Consider the following 24,080-nt stretch of genomic DNA (forward strand, 5'->3'; position numbering starts at 1 on the left):
AGGGGCATTGATCAACCTTCCTGCCCACTCTCTCAACTCAAGCCTGTTGCCTGGGTGTTCTCCATAGATCCCCAAAGAGCTTGCAGTGAATTGTGAACTCTATCCAATTTGGCGTACTGAACATCACACCAAGCCAAGCAAATACATTACATATAATAACTGGAGCTATAATAAGAGCAAAAACGAAAATGCCCAAACAGAAGAAATGGCTAGCAAGCAGGTTTGTCCCGAGACATTTGACTTGTGCCCTCCAACATTTCTCCGATGAAAATAGGGATGTCTAATAATAATAATAATAATAATAATAATAATAATATTTACACCCTGTCCATCTGACTGCTTTGACCCAGCCACTCCGGGTGGCTTCCAATATATATAAAAACATAATAAATCATTAAATGTTTAAAAACTTCCGTATAGAGGGCTGCCTTCCAATGTCCCCTGAAGGTTGTATTGTTACTTATCTCCTTGGTGGGGGGTGGAGGTGGTCACATAACCCCATAACCCCAAAATTCTCTTCTCAGGAGCCAGCGTGGTGTAGTGGTTAAGAGCGGTGGATTTGTAATCTGGTGAACCGGGTTCACGTCTCTGCTCCTCCACATGCAGCTGCTGAGTGACCTTGGGCTAGTCACACTTCTGTGAAGTCTCTCAGCCCCACTCACCTCACAGAGTGTTTGTTGTGGGGGAGGAAGGAAAGGAGACTGTCAGCCGCTTTGAGACTCCTTCGGGTAGTGATCAAGCCGGATATCAAATCCAAACTCTTCCTCTTCTTCTTCTTGACAAAAATAGGGATGTCCCAAGGAAAAGCGGAACATTCTGGGATCAGCTCAGAAACCAGGATGGCTTCTGTAAATCTGGGACTGTCGCTGGAGAATAGTGACGCTCGGAAGGTCTGTTGACTGCCTTAGATAGTCAAGACCCCAGCTATCTTGACTTCTGTCTCCCTTCCAACTCGAAGATTCTACGTTTCTATGAAAGCACTGCACAATCTAGGGCCACAGTTCAGTAGTAAAGCTTCTGCTTTGTATGGAGATGGTCCCAAGGATCTGTCCTCAGCATCTTCAGGTAAAGCTGGGAAGGTTCGCTATGTAAAGCAATGCCAGGCAGAATAGACAATACTGAATGATGTTGACCTATGGTCTGATCTGGTGTAAGGTAACTTCCCCTGTTCCGTGATCAGCGAGGGAATGTGCATGAAAAGCAAGAGCTGGTTAAGCAACAGGGTGAATCTCCATTTGCAAACTAGCAAAATACAAAGGGTAATTTGAAAAGCGAACCTATCCCTTGATTCCTTTGTAGAAAAACATATGTGCAAATTTAGAGCCGAGTACACCAGCAGGGGAAGCGTGGTGATCAAACTGTGAAATCTCTCTGTAAAATAAGGATGAATATACACAATATACACAAAATAATATACACAACTGCTACTGTAAAAAATATATATGATTTAGCATAATTAATGGAAATGCTGCCTGACCTGAATTATACCAGGCATGCTATATTAATCTCTGAGTTTAACATTTACTAGTCGGCATATTATGCCACGTAATAATTAGCTGTGAAAGAGGCCAGCCCTATTTGCATGAGCAAAACATTATCTCTCTCAAAAATGCTGAAGGCAATCAATGAGGCTAATGAGATTTTATGAGAACCACCTGCTGGTTGCATTCCCTTGGATCAAATGGCTTTGATGGAGGTAGGAAGAACCTTTAATTAGGTGCAGAACAATATTCCCATAAATACCCAAATGGGAGAGACAGTTCAGGTTGCTAACTTGAAATAAAACACATATAAGTAGTAGTTGTGTCTGAAAGCATCATCTGTAGCTACCAGGATTCAGGGATGATGGAAATTTACTCCAAAAAAACCCCCAGCTAGAAACCCAAATTTGGGAAAACCCAAGTTTGGTTTTGGAGGGATCACAGGTGCCCCACCCCTGCAAAATAATAATAATGCAATAAAAACAATTTATTATTTATACCCCGCCCATCTGGCTGGGTTTCCCCAACCACTCTGGGCGGCTTCCAACAGAATATTAAAATACAATAACCTATTAAATATTAAAAGCTTCCCTAGACAGGGCTGCCTTCAGATGTCTTCTAAAAGTCTGGTAGTTGTTTTTCTCTTTGACATCTGGTGGGAAGGCGTTCCACAGGGTGGGTGCCACTACCGAGAAGGCCCTCTGCCTGGTTCCCTGTAACTTGGCTTCTTGCAGCAAGGGAATCGCCAGAAGGCCCTTGGCGCTGGACCTCAGTGTCTGGGCAGAACGATGGGGGTGGAGACGCTCCTTCAGGTATACTGGACCGAGGCCGTTTAGGGCTTTAAAGGTCAGCACCAACACTTTGAATTGTGCTCGGAAACGTACTGGGAGCCAGTGTAGGTCTTTCAAGACCGGTGTTTTACGGTCTCGGCTGCTGCTCCCAGTCACCAGTCTAGCTGCTGCATTCTGGATTAGTTGTAGTTTCCGGGTCACCTTCAAAGGTAGCCCCAGATAGAGCACATTGCAGTAGTCCAAGCGAGAGATAATCAGAGCATGCACCACTCTGGCGGGACAGTCTGTGAGTCAACACTTTAAAAAGAATTGCTGCACTATTCAGGGACTCATTCAAGCATTCACATATTCCTACCACTCAAGCAGACTGTTTCACCACACTCCATGGCCAGGCCCCACAGTGCTGCACCCACTTGGCCTGCCCTCATTATCTAAAATCAGGGCTGATTTTATTTTTAAAAAGAGGACCGCTGGAAGCTTTTCCTGTGTCTTCTCGCTTCTTCTCAATGCACGCGCAGGGCGTGACGTATGAGTCGGCATCTCTCAAGAGAGCCAGTGTGGTGTAGTGGTTTAGAGCGGTAGTCTCGTAATCCTGGGTAACCGGGTTCACGTCTCCGCTCCTCCACATGCAGCTGCTGGGTGACCTTGGGCCAGTCACACTTCTGTGAAGTCTCTCAGCCCCACTCACCTCACAGAGTGTTTGTTGTGGGGGAGGAAGGGAAAGGAGAATGTTAGCCGCTTTGAGACTCCTTAAAGGGAGTGAAAGGCGGGATATCAAATCCAAACTCTTCTCTTCTTCTTCTTCTTCTTCAACACAAAAAGAGCCAGTCATCACCTTGGGAAGTTGCTCCACTCATGCCATGCTTGGGATCCTGCAGCATGGCATGAGTGGAGGCAACTAGTGGCCCCTAGGTGAACACTTTTGAAAGCCCACCTTTCTGGTATGAAAGGCTCTATACGTGCCCCAAAAGAAAGGGACCTTGACTTGCATCCAACTAACTTTTATTAAGAGTAGATCCATTCAGATTAATGAACCTAAGTTACCCTTGTTTATTAATTTCAGTGGGTGTGCTTTGACGAGCATTGGACGCAGCCTCTTTTGCCGCTTGATTATTTTTCAGGGTATGCCGGACTGGCTGGCATACTTTTCCGTGGGCCGGACTGGCGCAGTGCGACACCAAAAATCACATCTGTGCATGTCCGTAGCACCATAAATTGCTTCTGCGCATGCCCAGATGCCGAAAATCGCGCCTGCGCAGAAGCGATTTTCGGCACCGCGGAAGAGAGTCCCTGTACCGTGCTGCGCTGGTTTAGCGCAGCGCATGGGGACTCACTGAACGGGCGCCTTGGTTCAGGGGCGGCTCATGGGCCTGTTAAGCGACCCTCATGGGCTGTTTCTGGCCCATGGGCCTTAGGTTGCCGACCTCTGATCATAACTCTTTGGAGAAACAAAACAAAACAAAAAAACCCTGCACATTATATTGTGTGTGTGTTTTGATGTCTTTACAGGCTGCATACACACAAACACATTTGTGGCGCAAAAATGTAGTTTTTCCTCAATTTGGAATCATTAATGCTCATCCTCAACACCCTGTTTTCAATTTAGATTTATTCTAGATCCTGCTGTTTACAATGGTGAGTGCGGTTACTTGATACACATTTGAAACATCTAAAATATTCTGTGTGTACTCAGCTTAGTGTGTACACACACACACACACACTGTGTGTGTGTGTGTGTGTGTGTACTGTATACTTATATATATGTTATACTTTTTGACAGAGCAGTTTGTAGAATTCTGTACCCTCTGGACTAGGGTTGACATATTTCAAAAAGTAAAAAGCAGGACACCCCGAAAGTTGTTGAGCTTTTTACAAAGACCCACAATTGTAGGCAGCGGGGATTGTTACTGGAGAAGGGAAAACATCTTGCACACATTTAGAGCCACCCTTTTGTTTATTATGACTTCCATTTTTCCATGGCTGAGGCCTAGCAATAAAAAAAGGGTTAACTACCTCTGTTGGGCAGACTCCAACTTTAAAAATGTACATTTGTTTCCTTGAACCGAAGCAAGGAATCAGTGCATTCCTTTCTGTACTGTGCCTCCGCTAGTGGTAAAGGTAAAGGTAAAGGGACCCCTGACCATTAGGTCCGGTCGTGGCCGACTCTGGGGTTGTGGCGCTCATCTCGCTTTACTGGCCGAGGGAGCCGGCGTACAGCTTCCGGGTCATGTGGCCAGCATGACCAAGCCGCTTCTGGCGAACCAGAGCAGCGCATGGAAATGCCGTTTACCTTACCGCCGGAGTGGTACCTATTTATCTACCTGCACTTTGATGTGCTTTCAAACTGCTAGGTTGGCAGAAGCAGGGACTGAGGAACGGGAGCTCACCCCGTTGCGGGGATTCGAACCGCCAACCTTCTGATTGGCAAGTCCTAGGCTCTGTGCTTTTCAAGTAAATCTTCCTGTACACAGGTGAGCTGCCTGCACTGATATTTACAGGGGAAGTAGGGAAGAGCCAGCTGTAAAGAGGCCTTTGCCAATGCCCAGTGAAAAATGGCTTTAAAACTTTAATGTGTTACCGCCAAGGAGGTCAAGGCAATGTGCATGGCTCCACTCACATCACATTTTATCCTCACAGCAACCCTGTGAGGTAGGATGCTGAGAGAGTGACTTGTCTATGGTTACCCAGGGAACTTCGTAGCTATGTCAGGACGTGAACCTGGGTCTCCCCTTCCTGGTCAAATACTTTTAACAACCATACCACACTGTCCTCCTTATCTTCACTGGAGTTTTTGTTTGTGACAGGCAGTATGTGCCACTTCTGGTTTACGTACCTTCACAATGACTGTGCTCTGTGTTATGTACTGAAGTTCTCACCCTAGGCCAGCAGGGGGATACTGTAGATAGTTATGCAAATAAGGGATCGAAAGTGACATTCAGTGATTGGATAGTTTTAGAAAATTGTTACAGTTACGTTGTACTGGAGCTCTATATAAGCAGGCTGACTGAACCCTTCAGTTCAGTTCTGTTCTGGCCTGTGAATAAACAAGAGCTGTTTGAAGAATCGCTGTGTCATCGGATATGTTCACCCACAACTTAACACTCTGAGCAAGAATCTGTATGTTGCCCATCCTCTCGTCCTGGTGCACTACTGATTTTCAGGGCTGAATCCAGGCTATGGGGGCAGACAGACTTATTAACTGGCCCATTCATTGTGGCCACCAGGAGTTGCTTCCTTGTGTTATGATTTCATGCTGCTTCTGAGTATGACTAAGGAAACTGCAAGCCTGGACAATTTTTGTAGGTTTCCTCCAATCACGCGATCAGCAATGGGTGGAAAAAAAATCCCAAACCCTACCTGATTTGATGCCAGTTAATACTATTGTGGTGGGCAACATTATGATTGAAGATTGGGAAAAGTTATGGAAAACTGGTTTAAAATTTACAGATTGTTTCCTGTTGAAGGAGAATTATATGAAGATGATGTAGATGGTATTTGACACCAGTGCAGTCAGGGAAAATGTACAAAACTAGTTCGAATATATGTTGGAAGTGTAAGGAAAAGGAGGGGACATTTTATCATATGTGGTGGTATTGTAATGTAATAAAAAAATTTTGGGAAATGATATACAATGAACTGAAGAAAATGTTCCATCTAACATTTGTAAAAAAACTTGAAGCATTTTTGTTAGGGATTGTAGGAAAAGATCTGCCAAAAAGCTGAAAAATATCTTCATGTATGTGACGGCAGTGAGAGTTTTAATAGCACAAGGTTGGAAGAATGAAGAAATCCCAACTAAAGACTCATGGCAAGAGAAATTGATGAATTATGCAGAACTGGCAAAATTGACATATAAGCTACGGGACAAGGACAACTGTGACTTTAAAGATGAATGGGAACCCTTTACAAAGTACTTGATGTTGCAACAAAGTGAATTGGACTCCTTGGCAGGTTTTGAATAAACACTCACAAACTCTTTATTGACAATAATCAGTTAGACAATTCAAGGATTTATACAATTTTGTAACATGCAGAGAACAGTATTCACAGAGAAACCAAAGATTGGAACTGAGGGGAATTGGCGGGGGTTGGGGTCCTTTATGGGAGGGTGGGGGGAGGGAGGAAAATGGGGAAAATTAAGGATGTGATATTTTTGGATAATATGTTTTGTTTAAATTTCTAATAATTTAAAAAAAAATACTATTGTGGTGGGGTTGCATCATCAAGGAAGCAGCTCTCATGTTAGATGCATGTGCACATGTACCTCAATGCAGCTCAGCCTTTAGCTATGCCTATGTGATCCCATACTGGGCACACGTTTTCCCTATAAACTGGACCATATATCAAGGTTATCTTGGGAGGCTCTTCTCCAGGTGTTCCTGCCAACTGATGTAAGGCAGGTGGTGGCTGGAGAGTCTTTTCGGTGGTGGCACCCCACTTATTGAATTACCTCCCCACGGTAGCCCTCACATGGCACCAACATTGTTTACCATTTGGTGCCGGGCAAAGTCGTTTTTTCTTTCCCCACTTTGTTTTCTTTAGCATGATGTACGGTAATTTGTTATATTTACGTATTTTAATCTTGTTTATCTAAGCTGTTCTGGAAGCTCTGAGTCCATATGCATTCTTAAATAAGAAAGCAGAGTGGACTCAAGGGAAGACTCATAGAAGGGCATCATCTAGTCCAACCCCCTGCAATGAAGGAATATCTTGCCTAACGTGGGCTTCGAACCCACAACCCTTCGATTAAGAGTCTCCTGCTCTACAGACTGAGCCAAGATTTGGAGAAGCTGCTTTACATGCAAAAAAATCCCAGATTCAATTCCTGGTGTTTCCAGGCAGGGCTGCAAAAGACCCTCTTCTGAAACTGGAGATCTGATGCCTGTCAGTGTAAACAATATGGGGCTAGATGGACTAATAGTCTAGCTCAGTATGGCAGCTTTCAGTCTATTGAATACACACCTGCTATTTATTTCCCCCTCACACTCGGGGAGGTACCTTCTGGGGACTGCTCTCCCAATATATTTTAGTATACTTAGATCAATAATCTTTGACTTTCTGAAAACTACTTCCAAGGATTGACACCTTAATGAGAACTCAAGGTGAATCACGTGGCCAGGACACTGAAGTATAAATGGTGCATACAGCGAGAAACAAATATTTGCCACATAAAATATGTGTGATTCATAACTTGATGACTGTGTGAACTTGCATGTGTGAATAAACCAATCCAAATATAAGAGAGTTTCCTCACATGACCTCAAAGCCAATTATTTTCTTTCTTTCTTTCTCTTTCTTTCTTTTCTTTCTTTCTTTTTGAGCCCATTTACACCTTCATCCAGACTTTCTTCAGGTTCCCAAGAGCACTGCATTAAGAAGAGCCGGGTGTTAACTCAAACGTTACAACCTCCAGGCAACCCACAGTAGATGTGGTAACATCCACACGTTCACGTTCCTCGCTTGATTACCGTTTAGCGAATAGGTGAAGCGACTCCACTGAGAAACATTTCAGCGGGAGCTCTTTGGAAGAATGAGGGGATGGGAAGATGGAAAGGCGTGAATGAAAACGCTGCGTAAAAGCAGCTCTGCGGGCGAGGGGGGGGGGAGAAGAGATGTGGGAGAGTCTTTTCTTGTCATGTACATGAAAAAGAGAGTGTGTGTGTTTATACACACACTATTATCCCCCTCCCTGTACGTGACCACGGAGAGGTGAGCGCCTGCCTTCCTCCTCCGCGGTCAGGGAGGTGTTTCTCCTTCGGCATTAGGAGGGGCGTGTGCGGCGGCGGCGGCGGCGGCTCTGGATTCTCCCTCCGCGCGCGCGTTACAGTGGGAGGAGTGTGTGTCTAGTCTGCGCCCCCCATCTCCGCCCTCCTTGTGCGTGATTAGAAGGGGAGGGCTTGTATGTCTGCTTCTCCCCCTTCCTGGAGGTGGGGGGTGGGAAACACACACACACTAAAAAAAAAACAAAAAAACTAGGGCATTTCCTCGCGTGCGTCTGGGCGCGCGCGCGGGTGTGTGTCTGTGCGCGCTTGCCTCTCTCACAATAATCACCTCCCACCCGCCCACTGACGCCTCGCTTCTTGCAAAGGAGATCGCGCCGCAGCCGGTTGCCGAGCGATGTGAGGCGGGGAGGCTCCAGCTTCGCCTGCCTTTGCCTTTGCCTTGCCTCTCTGCCTCTCTCCTCCTTCCAGCGCTTTCCCCCACCCCGTTCCCTCCTCTTGCAGGAGCCTCCTGCCTGCCCGCCCGCCCGCCAGCCCCGCCGCTCTCCTCCTCTCTCTCTCTTTTTCCCTGCCTTCCTTCCTTCCCTCCCTTTTCCCCGCCATGCCGGACCAGATCTCCGTGTCGGAATTCGTGTCCGAGACCAATGAGGATTACAAGTCGCCCACCGCTTCCAACTTCACCACCCGGATGGTGCAGTGCCGGAACACCGTGGCCGCCATCGAGGAGGTGAGCGAGCGAGCGGGCGGGCGGCAGCGCCGAAAGGGGGCAGAGCCCAGACCCAGACCCAGACCAGCCCCTCCGCCTGGCCTGCGGGAAGGAGGAGGCGGCTCGACCGCCGCACCGAGCCCTCCCCAGCCCCCATAGCCCCCGGGCTCCGTGTGCCTCCTTAGCCCCCTGCGCGCCTGGCTATGGGGAGGCTGCAAGAGGGAAGCATGGAGGAGCCGCCAGCCATGCCCAGGCTCGCTCTCCTCCCCTCTCCTCCGTCGCTCTTGCCGCCTTCTGGCACAAAGGGGGCTCCGTGCCCGACTCAGCACCCCATTGGTGCCTTCCTTGAGAGGATTATGCCCGGCTTTTGGGGGGGGGGGGAGAAAGGCGACAATCACAGCAGCCCCTTCTTTTCTCCTGTTTCCCCTTTCGCCCGCCTTTTTTTTTTTAAATCGTTTTTCCTCAGAATGCACCTCTCTAGCAACTCTTTGCTTTCGATATTGGGGAAGATGGGTGGGGTATTATTATTATTATTATTATTATTATTATTATTATTATTATATTTGGTTTTTGCCTTTCTACCACAAAGGGCTTGAATTCCCTCAGCCCTCCCCGAGGAGGGGGCCCACCATATATCCACCTGTACTGTATTGGGCAAGGCTATCTTCAACCATTTCTCTCCCTCTCTAAAGGAGCTGCACACTATACAAATGAGTTTTCCTGACACAAAGATTTTGGAAACCTGCCCCCTTCTTGATGGCATTTTCTAACCCGTCTCAGTGGGGAGAGGAACTCTCCAAATATATATATTTAACCATCTATATGTGTGTGTGTATATATATATACACACACACACACACATACAGGTATGTGGGTGTGGGTGGGTGTACTATATATACACACACACATATGCAATCTTTGCTGTCTTCAATGTGGCTTATTCCGAAAGATGGGATTTGGGAGATGTGCAACCTGACCCTAAGCATATTTACTTAGAAATTATATTCCACTGTGTTCACTGGGGCTTGATCCCAAAGCTGTCTATCCTCCTATGCTTTACTTATTAAGATGTAAGTCCCGTTGGACCTAGTAGTGCTTACTGAGTAAAGAAAGATGCATAGGATCAGACCGTAAGCTTTACTTTGGATATTTTTTTCTCTCTCATCTGGGGGACTGAGGGGGTTAAATAAATGCTGCAGATCCACATAAGTAACATCTATTTTTAAAAAGTGTTCATCTTTTCTCCCCATTCAAGGCCTATTATGTTGGAGACCCATGGAGTATTCCATCCCTCGTATTCCTTATAAGAATTAAAATGCCTATGTCACCAAAACAAAAGGGTTAGGTCTTTGACCACTACTAATACAAGATCATAAACTTGCTTTACTAAAGCCTCTGTCCCCTTGGGACTCCTCCTTTACTAACACCACAGCATTTCCTCCCTCTTCTCTTTATTAAGTTGTATCAGACCCTGGCACATGGGATTTAAAGCACTCTTCCCTTCACACAAAAGAAGTGAAAGGTGCACTTTCTCACTATGCACAGTACTGTTTAAAGGCAAAGGGATTTAGCACTGGATTAGCTTTTGTTTACCCCTGTGAAGAGTGTAGCCAGTTTGCTTTGGCGTAATGTTTTTTTTTAAAATAAAATAAATAAATCATAGTTTTAGGCGTCTTTGTGTACCTTCATTGGGATTTACCCTACAGAAAAGAAACAATGTCTGAGATGTGATCTGTCTAAATATTCAACATCTCTTGTAGAATCTTCCTTCCCAAATAAAAACTGGACTATTTCTAGGATCAATACTATCCTTCTTTCCCTCACTCACTGCCAGTGACATGTAAACGAATTTTGAGGCACATCCAGATATGGTTTGAATGTATCTCATCAACACGTATAAACTGAAGTTACTTTGCATTTTTATTTGAATGACACAGCCTTTCTGAGCTGCTTCATAAAAGTGTTCATTTAACTTCTAAAAAGCAAAGTGTCCAGTCTGTCTTTTTCACTACTTTGTTATGGTAGACTCATAGGGTCCTGTATTCTTCTTCAAAAGATGAAAAACTATTGAATTCAAGTTAGCTAGTCCAGGTTCGAGGAAGTATTATTTTGCTGTTGTGAAGAAATCCTCCCCCCCTACAAATCTGCTCTTAACCTTTATATTTTAAAAATATATGAGTTTTTTTGAATCTTTAAAACACCAAGCAGTCCTGGGGGGGGGGTAAGTAAAGGGTAAAGGGACCCCTGACCATTAGGTCCAGTCGTGACCGACTCTGGGGTTGCGGCGCTCATCTCGCTTTATGGGCCGAGGGAGCTGGAATTTGTCCGCAGACAGCTTCCAGGTCATGTGGCCAGCATGACTAAGCTGCTTCTGGCGAACCAGAGCAGCGCACGGAAACACCGTTTACCTTCCTGCAGGTAGATAAATAGTAGATCCTATTTATCTACTTGCAGTTTGACGTGCTTTCAAACTGCTAGGTTGGCAGGAGCTGGGACCGAGCAACGGGAGCTCACCCTGTCACAGGGATTCGAACCGCCGACCTTCTGATCAGCAAGTCCTAGGCTCTGTGGTTTAACCCACAGCGCCACCTGTGTCCCTGGGGGGGGAGGTGTGATTTATTAAAACAATCTGCTATTGACAACTTTTTGAGAGTTTTTGATTTGCAATCCAAAACACATGAGCTGGGGAGCAAGTCCCATTGAACGCAGTGCTAAGTACACAAGTTTCCCCCATTTCTTTTCACCAGGTTTACTGGCTTGCAGGTGAGTTACCATGTGATGGAGAAATGCCTTGGAAGGGCTAATGTGGGCTGCTGTCCATGTATTGCCTAATCCCAGTCTAAAACAATGAAGAAATGATTCCGTTTCCAGGATTTTTCTCATAACTCTTGGATCACAGAGCTTGAAGGAATAAAAAGTAATATTAATTCCATCCTGCTTTCTACCTTTAGACACAGTTCTGCAGACACTGGCCTTATAAATAACTCTCAAATGGTTAGCCAACACTTCCTGTGTCTTGGGGCTTTGTGAGAGTGACAGGTCTTTATTTTTACTTCAAAAAGACTTGTATTGCTTATGATTTATATATACCGCATTCATATATACCACATGAGATTAAACTCTCAGAGAGATGCTCTTGTCTATGGTACCACAATTCAGGGTGCGCGTTAAGAAATGATGTCCAGAATTGAAAATACTCCCAGAAACTATTAATTCCTATTCCAGGAACAGCGGCATCATTTGAGTTATAAAGCCTGGAATGACTTAAGAAGCAAAGAAAGAGTGCATTCAAATTGTCACTTTGTAGCTTAGAATCATGAGATTTCTTTTTTTAATCTCATGAGTCAGAAGTCAGAGCATCCTGATTTCTGAATGAGTGTCATTCACAGTTCTGGAGTGGTGATAAATTTGAGTTTTTGAGTGTGAAGGGATCTCTCTAAAAAACATGCCGAAAGCTTGTTTCCCTTATAAATGGGAAAACAGGCTGTTTAAACAAACAAATAAACAAGCAATCCTAAAGCATGCTTGATTCTACACAATCTGTCTGACAGATGTTTGGTGCAGGTCACATATTGAGTCGAAAGCTAGTTTCCAAAGCAGTGCAGTCAGTATGCCTTATCTCAACTGGTTTCTGGGTTTTGAATGCTAAGATAGAAATTTCCAGTGGACAGTAGTACGAAATAGTTAATTGTCGTGTATATCAAGACAATATCTTACATCATGCTGTGCAGTGGAGGAAAACGCTAATAAAACTAAACATTTACTGCCCTGTCAAGAACTGCTCACTACGGGTGAGTAGAATTACGCGTAGCTGCATTAATTGAGGCTTGTGTTGGCAAAGTGTCTCTGCTCATCTACTAGTATTAATTTCTTCAGTAAAAGTTGGCAAAACATCAGCCGTTCTGAATTGGTCACACTGAGATTCTGAAATGGCTTAATTAAACTGAGTACATTTTATCCTAGAATCAAGTGCCTGAATAGCTGTGGCTTTCAAAGTGTAAATCTCTGCAGCCTTTTCTGCTGCAGCAATACAGGTCACACCCTTTACAGTATTAACGCCATTTAGCAGGTTTTTCAAGCCTGTAGAGATGATGCTATGATTAGAATTAGGCCATCCAATTTCTAATAGCAAAAAAAGGGGGAGACAGTAGTTTGAAAGAACTTGCGCTCTTAGCCTGATCCTGCATAATGCTTCCCAAACATATTTCGGAAAGTATATCTGTGCCTTGTATTGTTTATATACATGATATTACATGACTGCTTGTGCCAGGTAAAACAGTAACTAGGCTGGAAAGACTAAGCTACAGCAAATGATGAGTCATTGAAATACTGAAAACCTGTTTAGGTACTTTACCTGCCGGCTGAAGGTCTCTTTTTCCAAGTGGGGGATGGGGAAGGAGAATTCAGCCTGCAGGTTTTAATGGATTTTTCTTTTTTTAAAAAAGTATTGTTCTTTTCTCTTGCAACAATAAACCACAGCAACTCCAACAAACGTTGGCATGCTGATGATCTTCTCACATTACCCAATTTCCTCTTTGAGTTCACACTTCCATTGTGACACAGTAAAGCATTGATGAATCTACATTTGTCCATTGTGTCCCATAGGTCGGAGGTGGGATCAGTGGGTTTTTCTTAATAATGAAGAACCTCATGAAGGAGATTTAATCTCATTTTGGGATGAGTTTTGTATTTCTACAGATCAGTTTCATTTGTTGTGAGACGTTAGTGTTGCATACAGTGTTAGGTTAGGAAGAAAAAAGGGGGAGTGGTGAGTGGGGTGGGGTTGGGTTGGGTTGGGTGGTTATGCTTCTATTCTTCTACTTAGTGCAGACATGTCCAAAGTCCATTTCGGGGGCCTAATCCAACCCGCTGGTTGGTTTAATCCGGTCCCTGTGGCAGTTTTTTCCCCCTGGGGTAAAATCCTTAAAGAACCTCAACAACTTCAATCCTAAAAAAGCAACAACTCTGGTTAACCCTTTGGTTGGCCCTCATGGCCCTTCACTTCATCAAATCTGGCCCTCTTTGAAAAAAGTTTGGACACCACTGATTTAGTGTATGTGTGGGGTTTTGTGTCATTGTTTTTTTTTTTTTTTTTACTATTCACTTGCTGTAGTTCCTTGGTGGTGAGAGAGATTGGGGGTGGCCTAGGGTGTGGTTGGTTGTCTCTGGTTGGCTGTAGTGAGATTTGTTTTTTTGGTGTGTGTGAGTGGTGTGTGTGTGTGTGTGTGTGTTTTGGATCAGGTTAGCCAGATTGATTTGTATGCTGTTGGCGGATTCTTGTTGTCGTCTTGTTGGGCTATGTATATGATAAAGCGGAAGGCGTCTTCTATTTGTCTCCGTGTCATTTTCAGTTTATTGGTTAGTTTTTCTAACAAGGCTGTTTCCCATACTGTTTGATACCATTGGTCCAGGCTCACTGCTGACAGGTCTCTCCAGTGTCTGGCTAGGATGCTTCTGGCTGCTGAGAGTAGGTGGGTTATGAGCTCTCTATTATGTAAGTGGGGAATTATTATCTTGGAATATGTTTAGTAGGGCCAGTTCTGGGGAGACTTCTAATACTTGCTTAGTTATTTTGCATATTTCTTGTATGATTGATGTCCAGAAGAGTTGGATTTTGGGACATTCCCACCACATGTGGAGGTATGTGCCTGTGGAGGTGCATCCTCTCCAGCATTTTGGTGAGGTTCCTGGGTATATTAGCGCTAGTTTCCTTGATGTTAGGTAACATCTGTAAGTGAGTTTCAGAGTGAGTTCTTTTCTTTTCTGCTGATACTGACTTGATCCCTTTAAAAAAGTCTTGGAATGATTGCCTGAGCCTCTCTTTCTATTATGATGCACTCACACAGCGAAGTCCTTAAACTAAAAGAAGTATTTTTGTGTGGCTTTTCTGTCTTACTAAAGCGTTCAGGGAATCACTGCAAACCTATTGCAGCAATAGACACTACTGTTAACATTACTACAGGGTGTTTGATAATAACTATTTTGCTCTTAATTGCTGTTTGCCTTTTTGTTGGGTGGAGTCAGATGTTTCCTTTTCATGTCATTGTAGGATGAGCACTTTTAGTTAATGTTCTAAATCTCTTGATTTGGTATTTTATTTTTTAATTGTACGTTGCTTTGTGTGTGTTTTTAGTAAGCAATAAATAAATAAATATAACAAATAATATTTTTTTATTTCTGGGACTGTATTGAATTTCAGACACTGTTCCAGAGTATGCATCCTGAGTTATATAGGCATATATAAGATGTCTGGATCTGATAAATCAAAGCAAGGTTCTCCATACTGGGCACTCCCCAATGATTGACTTTCTGTTCATATTATTGTGTACAGCAGAGTACAGTCATACCTCGGGTTGAATATGCTTCATGTTGAGCGTGTTCGAGTTGTGCTCCGCAGCAACCCAGAAGTAACTGAGCGCGTTACTTCTGGGTTTTGCCGTTCGCGCATGCGCAGACGCTCAAAATGATGTCACGTTCATGCGCAGAAGCAGCGAAAAGCGACACGAGCGTGTGCAGATGTGCCATTGCTAGTTGCGTTTGCTTCTGGATGCGAACAGGGCTCTGGAACGGATCCCGTTTGCATCCTGAGGTACCACTGTACAGGACAAATCGAGGTGTTCCACGGGACAGTTGCCTGCCGTTCAAGGAACAATCTTAGTAAAAGAAACCCAGATAATTAAAGCAAGCTTGTTTAACAGGGTGTAATGAATTTGACCTGGAGGAAATTCCTTTCTGGTCCTAGATGTGGTAATCAGTTATCCCAATGAAAAAGAAAAACCTGTTGATCAAGTTTCCCAACAAAGGAGAAATTCTTAGCATTCTAGCCCTGGTCAATCCTGTCAGACATCCCAGTGCTCCATTTTTAGAAAGTGCATCTCTTGAAGCATGCATTGTGTGCAACGTGTGGGGTGCATGTAAATGTGGCATATCTGTAAAGTAGCTAGTTCAGTTTGCCAGAGTATTTCTCTTCTACCATGTGTACAAGGTAGGCACTTAGAAATCTGAATTCATTTATATTTCAACCCTTGACTTTTAAAGTAGCTAAATAGCTGTCTTGTTCTGCTGTCCAGAGGCATGTATGGAAAAAATTCTGTAAGCTAGTTTTGGTCCTGAAACATGTCACAAAATCATTCTGAAAGGCAACCTCGGAGGGGGGGGGGGCAATGGGGTGAGGTTAACAGATTAAATATCAAATTTAATCCGTTAACCTCGCCACTGATGCCTAGTCCTTACAAAGAACAACAAACAAACTAGGAGCTGGAGGAGGCGGAATTTCCTTTTCATAGACATTTCTTCTTCGTAAAAGATCTCTCTGTAATTAAATCTGAAGTTGTGAATGGGTTGCTATTTTGTCTCTCTTTTCTCCCCTCTCCGCGCTTGCATTTCCTGTTAATGTTTGGCCTAAATCCTAGATACATCTGCACAAGCTTTAAGTAAAACCACATTTTTTTATTATTAAACAGAACTATTATGTACAAAGAGCTATGAGGCATAACTAACTGTTGTGGCTACCTTCAGTGCCAGTGATGGAGTTTTCTGAACTCTTGAAAACTTTGTTGTTGTTATTAAAACTTTGTTTGTATTAAGTGTTTTCTACAGAAGGATCCTGGTTCAATCCCTAGGTAGGACTGGGAATGCTCCCTGCCTGAAACCTTAGTAAGCCCCCATCAGTCAGTGTAGTTGTTGGACTACAACTCCCACCATCCCTGACTACTAGCCCTGCTAGCTAGGGATGATGGGATTTGTAGTCCAGCAACAGCTAGAGACACAAGTTTGAGAAACTGGACTGTAGGCAGGACTGACCTAGAGGGGCGAATGGATTGGACTCAGTTTAAGGCAACTAGCTTGCTATGTTCCTTACGAATTGCAAAAAAAAGCAGTTTGCCTTCAAAAACAGAATGGCATCAATAACAAAGCAGTATCCTTTGCTAGAAAATAATGTAATTGCATGGTTTTATTCCTGCTTCCACTTAAGAGTCATAATCTCTTACACAGTCTTCCTACATAGCTTCTGTGAAAATGATTATGATGTGGACTCACATGTTATCATAATGATTGGAAAGGGTTGCGGCTCAATGATAGATCAAAAGATCCCAGGTTCAGTTGTTGCATTCTCTAGGTAGGATTGGGCATGCTGCCTGCCCCAAACCCTGGAGAGCTGCTGCTAGTCAGTGTAGGTAATACTAAACTGGATGGTCCAGAGCTTTGAACTGGCATAAGGCAGCGTCCAATGCATGCAGGTTGCTTTAGTTAGGAATTCTGATGGGTACAACAACAGTAATGTGAATAATCTTAGGTCAGTGTTTGTTTTTCTTAGTGGTGATGAATGTAGGGAGTGGATATGAACCAACAACAATACTTAGCACAGGACCTAACAGCTGAAAGGATTGGACAAATTGGAAATTGAAGAAGCTGTGGCGTTGTCTCCAAATAGTGCTAGCAGTGGAAGAAACAATAGAAGATGGAGCAGCTATTTTTCTTCTCTCGGCCCATCCCTATTTCTTGGTGGAACAATGGCAAAACTTAGCTGTTGGCCTACAAACGCATTGCCTCACGACTCTTGAGGCTCATGGTTGCCACAGAAGAAAGTTGACTGTGTTCTGGCTTGTTTTAGCTTGTGCACTGTTGCTCAGTGGATTCAAATATTGGGGCCCGAGCATGAACAACTCTGAATGGGCATTAGTAGTGGTGTGCCACAATGCCAAATCCAGGGTGTGTATTCACCATGAGCCGTACCATTTCACCACAGATTCTGCTACAGAAAATACATCAGAATGTGATGTATGGCAAAGGCCCTGCTTGCCACTTGTGACGGTGATGCAGGTGAGCAAGCAACTATCAGGTAAGAGAGTTCACACCCTGGGACAATTTGGTGTGAGCTTTGTGCATAGAACAGAGCAGCTGGAGGGTAGTACAACGTAGGCCAGCCCTTTCCTCAAACTGGTGCACTGCAAATATTTTGGACTACAACTTCCATGAGTGCAAGCTTGGCTAATGGTCAGTGACGGTCCAACAACATCTGGAAGGTACCTGGTTTGGGAAGGCTAGCCTCAACTTTCTTCATGTGTTGAAGTAGCCATAAAAAGAGGAGATGGTTTCTGTTTAGACTAGCAACAGTCAATGTGTTACAACTGAATGTAAAAATACATATTGCAAAAGTGCTTTAACATAAGAAGAGAGCCCTGGGGCCAAAGTCCCATCTATCTGCAACTCTCTTCCCACTGTGGCCAATCATATGGTGCAGGGACCTCACATTGCGTGTGCAAATGCTTCTAGTGGTTTATAGTTTGAAGAAATCAAGGAAATGGAGAGTTGTTGGACAAGCAGGCAATATAGTTAGATTAATTCTAGGAAGCAGCAGATACCGGTAATTCAAGAGCAAAGGATCCAGGGAATAACAGATGTTGGAAATCCAGCAGTAGCAACAAGAGAACTGAGTTTTCAAAGGAATGGGGCTGGGCTGGGGAACTGGAAGAAGAATAGTTCAAGGGGAAATGACAGTAATTTCCCCCAAGTTTCCTTTTAAAGAATTGTGGTATCACTCCTTTTCACTGATCTGGAGATTGGATATATGTGCAAAGCGTTTGGATGGTACCTTTTGAGAACATCTTCTGTCCAGAGATTAGTTAAATGTCAATAATTAAGTATTCACTGACCTGCGTTTTAATAGTTTGTCTTGCTTAGGCTGCAATTCAACACGTTTGTCTGGGAATAAGACCCACTGAACAAAGAAGACTTCACTTCTCTGCATAGGATTGGATTGTTAGAAGAATTAATTCTATTCTGGTGCATACCTACTGCAGATCACTTGCAGTAGATTTTCCTTTCAATTTTTGAGGGGTTACCATAGCCATATGTGGGGTGCTTCTTGGGGACAGTTTTCACCTCAACGTTCAGGATGACTTGGATTCCTGCTGATTATGCAGAAATTTAAGCACGTGTTTAGATTTGGTGCCTTGGAGGATAACACAAAGAAATGAGGTCTGTGGTAGGGTTGGTATTTTCTTCTCAATCCTTTCTAATTAATTCTGCCTTTTGTAGTGCCGAGTGCAAGTTCAGCATTGGTCTGTAAAGGAGCAGTTCTCTGATGTCAGCTATATTAACAGTTGCTTACCTCTGTTGCAAGTACAGAAGTGTTAGGTAGATTATGTACGTACAGTTGCATGGATTAACCCAGAGGTTTTCAACCTTTTTGAGTCCAGGGATCCCTTGACCAACTACCTTCTTTCTGCTGTACACCTATGGGGCTGAGTTATGTCACCCCTTGCCTGCAGAGCTGGCAGACTTTCCCCCCTTTTTTGAACACCCTCCCTTGTGCAATATTCCCTCAGCCTCCTCTCCCCTCTCATTGGGAGTCCTCCGGGCAGCCGCTGCCGCCCCTGGTCTATAAGCTGCCTTCCCTGCCCCAAAAAGAGGTGCCTCCTCACATTGCCCCATAGGGGCCTGGGGAGAGGAGGCCCCCAGCCTTAGTGGCCCAACATGAAGTGGCCAAAGGTGAATGTGAGGCCAGCACCTTAGCTGGGTAGGCAGCAGTGGCGGCAGCAGGGCTGCTGCAACAAACAGCTGTGCAAGCCTTTGGGAGGCAGAGATGCAAGAGGGCATTAGAGAAGGGAGGGAGGGAAGGAAAGAGGGACAGAGGCTAGTGTTGCCCGCAGCACCCCTGATCATCATCAAAGCACCCCAGGGTGCCCTGACACATTGGCTGAAAACCACTGGACTAACCAATGCAGAGTCAGTGCAGCTTACCAATTGATGTACCGTTCAGGATCAAATTTAGAGTAAGCACATGGGAGCTTTGCAGCTTGAAATGTGGCTTGGTACAAGTATTTGTCCTATCACATTAAATCACAAGTTCATAATTATATCCAAAATAAAATGTCATACTGCCTTTAAACCCAGTGGGGAGGTGCAGGTGGGGCTTCGTTGCTCAGTCTTACGGGCTCCCCGACACCAACACTTACTAAGAGGGAGTAGCAAGGCAGCAGGAAGCTCAGCACAGTGAGAGTGTGGTGGGAGAGCCAGCCTGATATTCCTGATATCCCCTCACCATGCTGCCATGCCCCTCCTTCTCAGTAAGTGCCGGTGTGGTGTAGTGGTTAGAGTGTCAGACTAGGACCCGGGAGACCAGGGTTCAAATCCCCATTCGTCCATGAAGCCCACCCAGTAACCTTGTCCAGTCACTATCTCTCAGCCTAACCTACTGAGTTTATAGGGACGTTGTAGAGGGGGAGAACCATGTATGGCACCTTGAGCTTCTTAGAGAAAGAGGTGGGATGTAAACGAATACACAGATTGTACTGGGAAGCCAGGATAGCAATGCTGCCGGCTGCTACTACCAACCATGACCTTATTCATAAATGTTTTGGAATATATTACTTAATGGAAAATAAGTCATTGATGAGATATGTGATCAAGATGCTGTTGCGCTAACAAAGGTTTCTGAACCACAACCCAGCTAAGTTTAACAATGGGTGTGCGTGTGGAATTTATGCAGGTTTGCCGTTCCCCTTCTGTAATGATTTGCGTCTCTTTGCCAACTGCTTTTGACTTGCAGAGGTACATGAATATCTAACTCTTCTATAATAAACTCAGTAAATGGCTTGTAGCCTCCTTCCAGCTGATTTTATCCTGTGCACCATTGCAAGCTGTCTGAAATGAATGCTCCAGTAAAACACATTGTTGGTGAGGCCGTGTGTGATGATAATGATCCAAGACCTAATCCGAAGGGATTCAGTAGGCTGGCTGCTGGATGACAGTAAGGCAATATGGATAAGAGGATGCACATCTATTGGTTATGATGTCATTATTAAACAGCAGAATTCATTGGGGGTTTTTGTCTGCGAAGCTTTGTTAACCATTCATAATAGCCTTGAGATGCCCATGATTTACAAGGTGCAGGGGAGATGAGGATATCGAAACGTAGCAGTAGAACAGAGAGTGGGTATTCTTTGTTGTTTCAGTAGGTTTGGTCCTCCAGTCCAGTGAATGCTTTTTTTCTCAAGGGTTTGTAATGATTGGTTTATCAGTTTTGAACTTTTCCTGCACATGTCTAGTCTGGTTCATTTGTGCAAATGTTACAGCTGTTACTCTTGGCAGTCATGTTTCTTTAATGTCTGTTCCTACAGCTGCATCCTCAATGTTAGCATCTGACTTTAAACCAACAAAAGCCAGAAATTAGAGCATAGGCTGTGACTTGGTTTCCTAATCCTTAGCATTGTCTAGGAATTGTAGTGTGATGTATAAAACCACCTGCTGTGCAGATGCCCCCCCTTTTTTGCACCAGAGTAAAGAGTAGATTATCACTGTGGTGCGTTTTTTTTTCCAGCTGGAAGTCTATAATTTTGTCTAGGCATTATGTTAAGTATGTATGTGACTACCTTAAAACAGCTGAAGAGATTGTAGTGGAACAAATTAGTTGTGCATTCCTGAAAAGCTTTTGTTATGTATTTTAAAAGACGCAGAGGGGAAATAAGGGAGCATGAAAGCAATGTGGACATGAAGCATGCATTATTTGCTCTGGTTCATTTTCAGTGAAAACTTTCTTTACCAAAAGAAAAAGGAAAAAAAAATAGCCCTAGTGAAATCTATTTTGAGGAAAGCCATTTAGGAAGCAACATACATTCACTAATCATTTTAATCCCTATCAATCAGACAGGATTACTATTTGAACAAAGGCCGAGGAGTGGAAATTTCATTGCCATGCATATATCCATTTTCTTGACCCCTGTTCCTAAATTTAGATTCAGAATTTTGCTGGGTTCTTATTTTACTTCATTTCGTTCCATGGGGTACGGAAGGTGCCTGTTGTACCTAATACAACTAAAAGTAGAATTTCCCCTCTCTTTGTATTTGTGTAGAATACAAATATACTACAAATACAAAGCTTCCTCCATAATGGAAGAGAATGATCTGGCAGCTAAGGTAGTCGGCTCATATCTCCTCTCCAGCAAGAGTAATTTGTTTTAGCCGGTTTAGTGCAATACTCAGCCTTGTTTCACAAGTCCATAATCCCTGATCTTCCATCTGTTTTTCATTTTAAAAAAGTATTCCTTTGATCTGACACAGAAGTAGAAAATTAAGAGAAAATTTTGTAGGGTACTGCTCCGTGCCCTCCAGTCTTCAAACACTTCCACATAGAAGAAGCAAGTCCTATGTATATTTTTTTACCTGCAACCACTGAATAATGCATAATGCATGTGTATTAAATTTGTATCTGCTCTGCCCTCAATCATGTATAAACTGTGTGAGTGTGTTGCCAGATTCTAAATAGGAAAAGGAGGGCATGGATGAATATAGAATCCTTCCTCTGCCTGGGATAGGTCTCCTTGCAGTTTGACTGAGGTTCTACCCCGCCCCCCTAACAAAAATCCTACCTGTGCCCATGGGAAGGAGTTCTCTGCCACACTCTTCATCTCTGCAACATTTACTCTTAATATTTGACTCAGTCTGTATTTTGTGCACTTTGTGGGGAGTGGGATCCCACTCTTCTTGGTCCTATTCCTACCTTCTGTGAGTTCAGTGAAAGCGTGAGTGGGGCTTAGGTCCCTATGTAAGCTGAATGCACTTGGGTTCTGCAGGATAGTTGTGAACCATGGCTGCACACCGTGTCCGTAATCACGTGGAGGAGCCTACCTATGTGCACCTGTGTGCACCTTAGATCTCCTTTCACACTGTTGGAGGAAGAACAGCAAGCACCAATCTCACAATCCCTCTCCTTGCATTCAGCTTATGTATGGAGGGAACAAGTAAACAGCGCTTAAGACTGCAGTGCTAGGTAGACTTACAGTGGTACCTTGGGTTACAGATGCTTCAGGTTACAGACGCTTCAGGTTACAGACTCCGGTAACCCAGAAATAGTACCTTGGGTTAAGAACTTTGCTTCAGGATGAGAACAGAAATCGTGCTTCAGCGGTGCGGCAGCAGCAGGAGACCCCATTAGCTAAAGTGGTGTCTCAGGTTAAGAACAGTTTCAGGTTAAGAACGAACCTCCAGAACGAATCAAGTTCTTAACCCGAGGTACCACTGTATTGGGAAACATGTATGGACAATCAAACACATTTCAGTTCAAGGTAAAAATACATTAATTATTTCTAGGAACATGTTCCTTGCACCTTCACTTCCATTTAGGCATTGATTTCCGAAACTGAAGATGGGCGACCTTAATTTCTGTTTTGCCCATGAGAACCCAAGGAAGGACTTGTCTCATACTGTAGTTTCCGTTTGATTTCCTGACTGTATGCTAGTGTGTGACATCTTTTTCAGAAGTAATGCATTAGTTTCCAAATATTGCCTGAATTATTATTACATTTTATAAACTATACGTTTATTCAAAATTATCAGCTGCAGGATGGATTCAAGTAAAATAGTTTATTGGAAATTCTGTGTCTGCCAAACTTAAGAAGTGTTCAGAGAATGTCCTCGAAGCCTGCACCGTTCTAAGTTGCTGATAGTGCTGCAACCTGTGAAGAGGATGGTATTCAAAAGATTTGAGAAGGGGATCCTCCAACATGACCTTGTTTGGGATCAGGGTCCATTTTAACTCAATTAATTAAATTTATACCCCAACCTTCCTCCCAGTGTTGCCCAGGGCCCTGAATTATGCACATACCTGTACTCACTTGTGCTGCATCATTGCCATCTCTCTCAGTTATTGGTCCCAGTTTTAAGCCAGTGGCACTTTTATTTAAAATTAAAAGGGTCTCATGTAGCACGTGTGGGGATGATTTCCGACTAAGACCCAGAAGGAGTAATAAGAGCCTCAGTAGACAGTCAAGAGCTAGAAGGGATCATTGGACATCACAGTTTTTGGGAGAACACGTGGAGTTCTTTTGCATAAGACTCTTTAACCTGCAAATATTAAACACTGCCAGCAACCTCATGAAGTATGAGACTAGCTCCACAATTAGAAAATAGATGCACAATCCCTCCCAAATTCTGAAGGTATGATGGGACAGAAATTCATAGTGACTTCTGCGTACACTGTAGCCAATGGTTTACACTGAACCAAAACCATATAGGAATGTGTGTTAGTCCTTTTTGGCCCAGATAGCATTGAATCAGGCCATCACTTTCTATACTGTTTGCTTCTTATATTGGGCAAAGTGAGCCAGCCTCAGAGCATTCGGCATCGTTGGGTCATTTGTAAGAGAAAGTTAGATGGAAAGGTATTAGTCTATGACAGGTGTGCTTAGACCAATGTCTGGTTTATATTTCTGTATCACTTTTTTAAAAAAAACACCTTATGAATTGGTTATTTAAGAATCAGCTTATAATATGCACAGGTGGGTCTGCTAAATTCCCAGGTTTAATCCCTGTCATCTTCAGGTAGAGCTGAGAAAACAGCTCCCGTCTGAAGCCCTGAAGAGCTTCTGCCAGTGTAAAT

The 24,080-nt window shown here is 43.8% G+C and overlaps 1 protein-coding gene across 4 annotated transcripts in view; it reads left to right on the forward strand.

Annotated features, from left to right (window-relative positions):
* The first annotated feature begins 8,037 nt into the window (after window positions 1-8,037).
* The window catches only part of ASAP2 (ArfGAP with SH3 domain, ankyrin repeat and PH domain 2), a 91,755-nt gene continuing 75,712 nt past the window's right edge, over window positions 8,038-24,080 (forward strand). Inside the window, exon 1 of one of the 4 annotated variants that reach the window (XM_083730095.1) lies at window positions 8,038-8,719. In XM_083730095.1, the coding sequence (XP_083586221.1) occupies window positions 8,594-8,719 (126 nt within the window). In that variant the 5' untranslated portion in view covers window positions 8,038-8,593. The remainder of the gene's footprint in view (window positions 8,720-24,080) is intronic. The other 3 variants (XM_083730098.1, XM_083730096.1, XM_083730099.1) reach the window with 3 other exon arrangements.

This window comes from Podarcis gaigeae (assembly GCF_964106915.1).
Source record: "Podarcis gaigeae genome assembly, chromosome: 3".
Lineage (NCBI taxonomy): Eukaryota > Metazoa > Chordata > Lepidosauria > Squamata > Lacertidae > Podarcis > Podarcis gaigeae.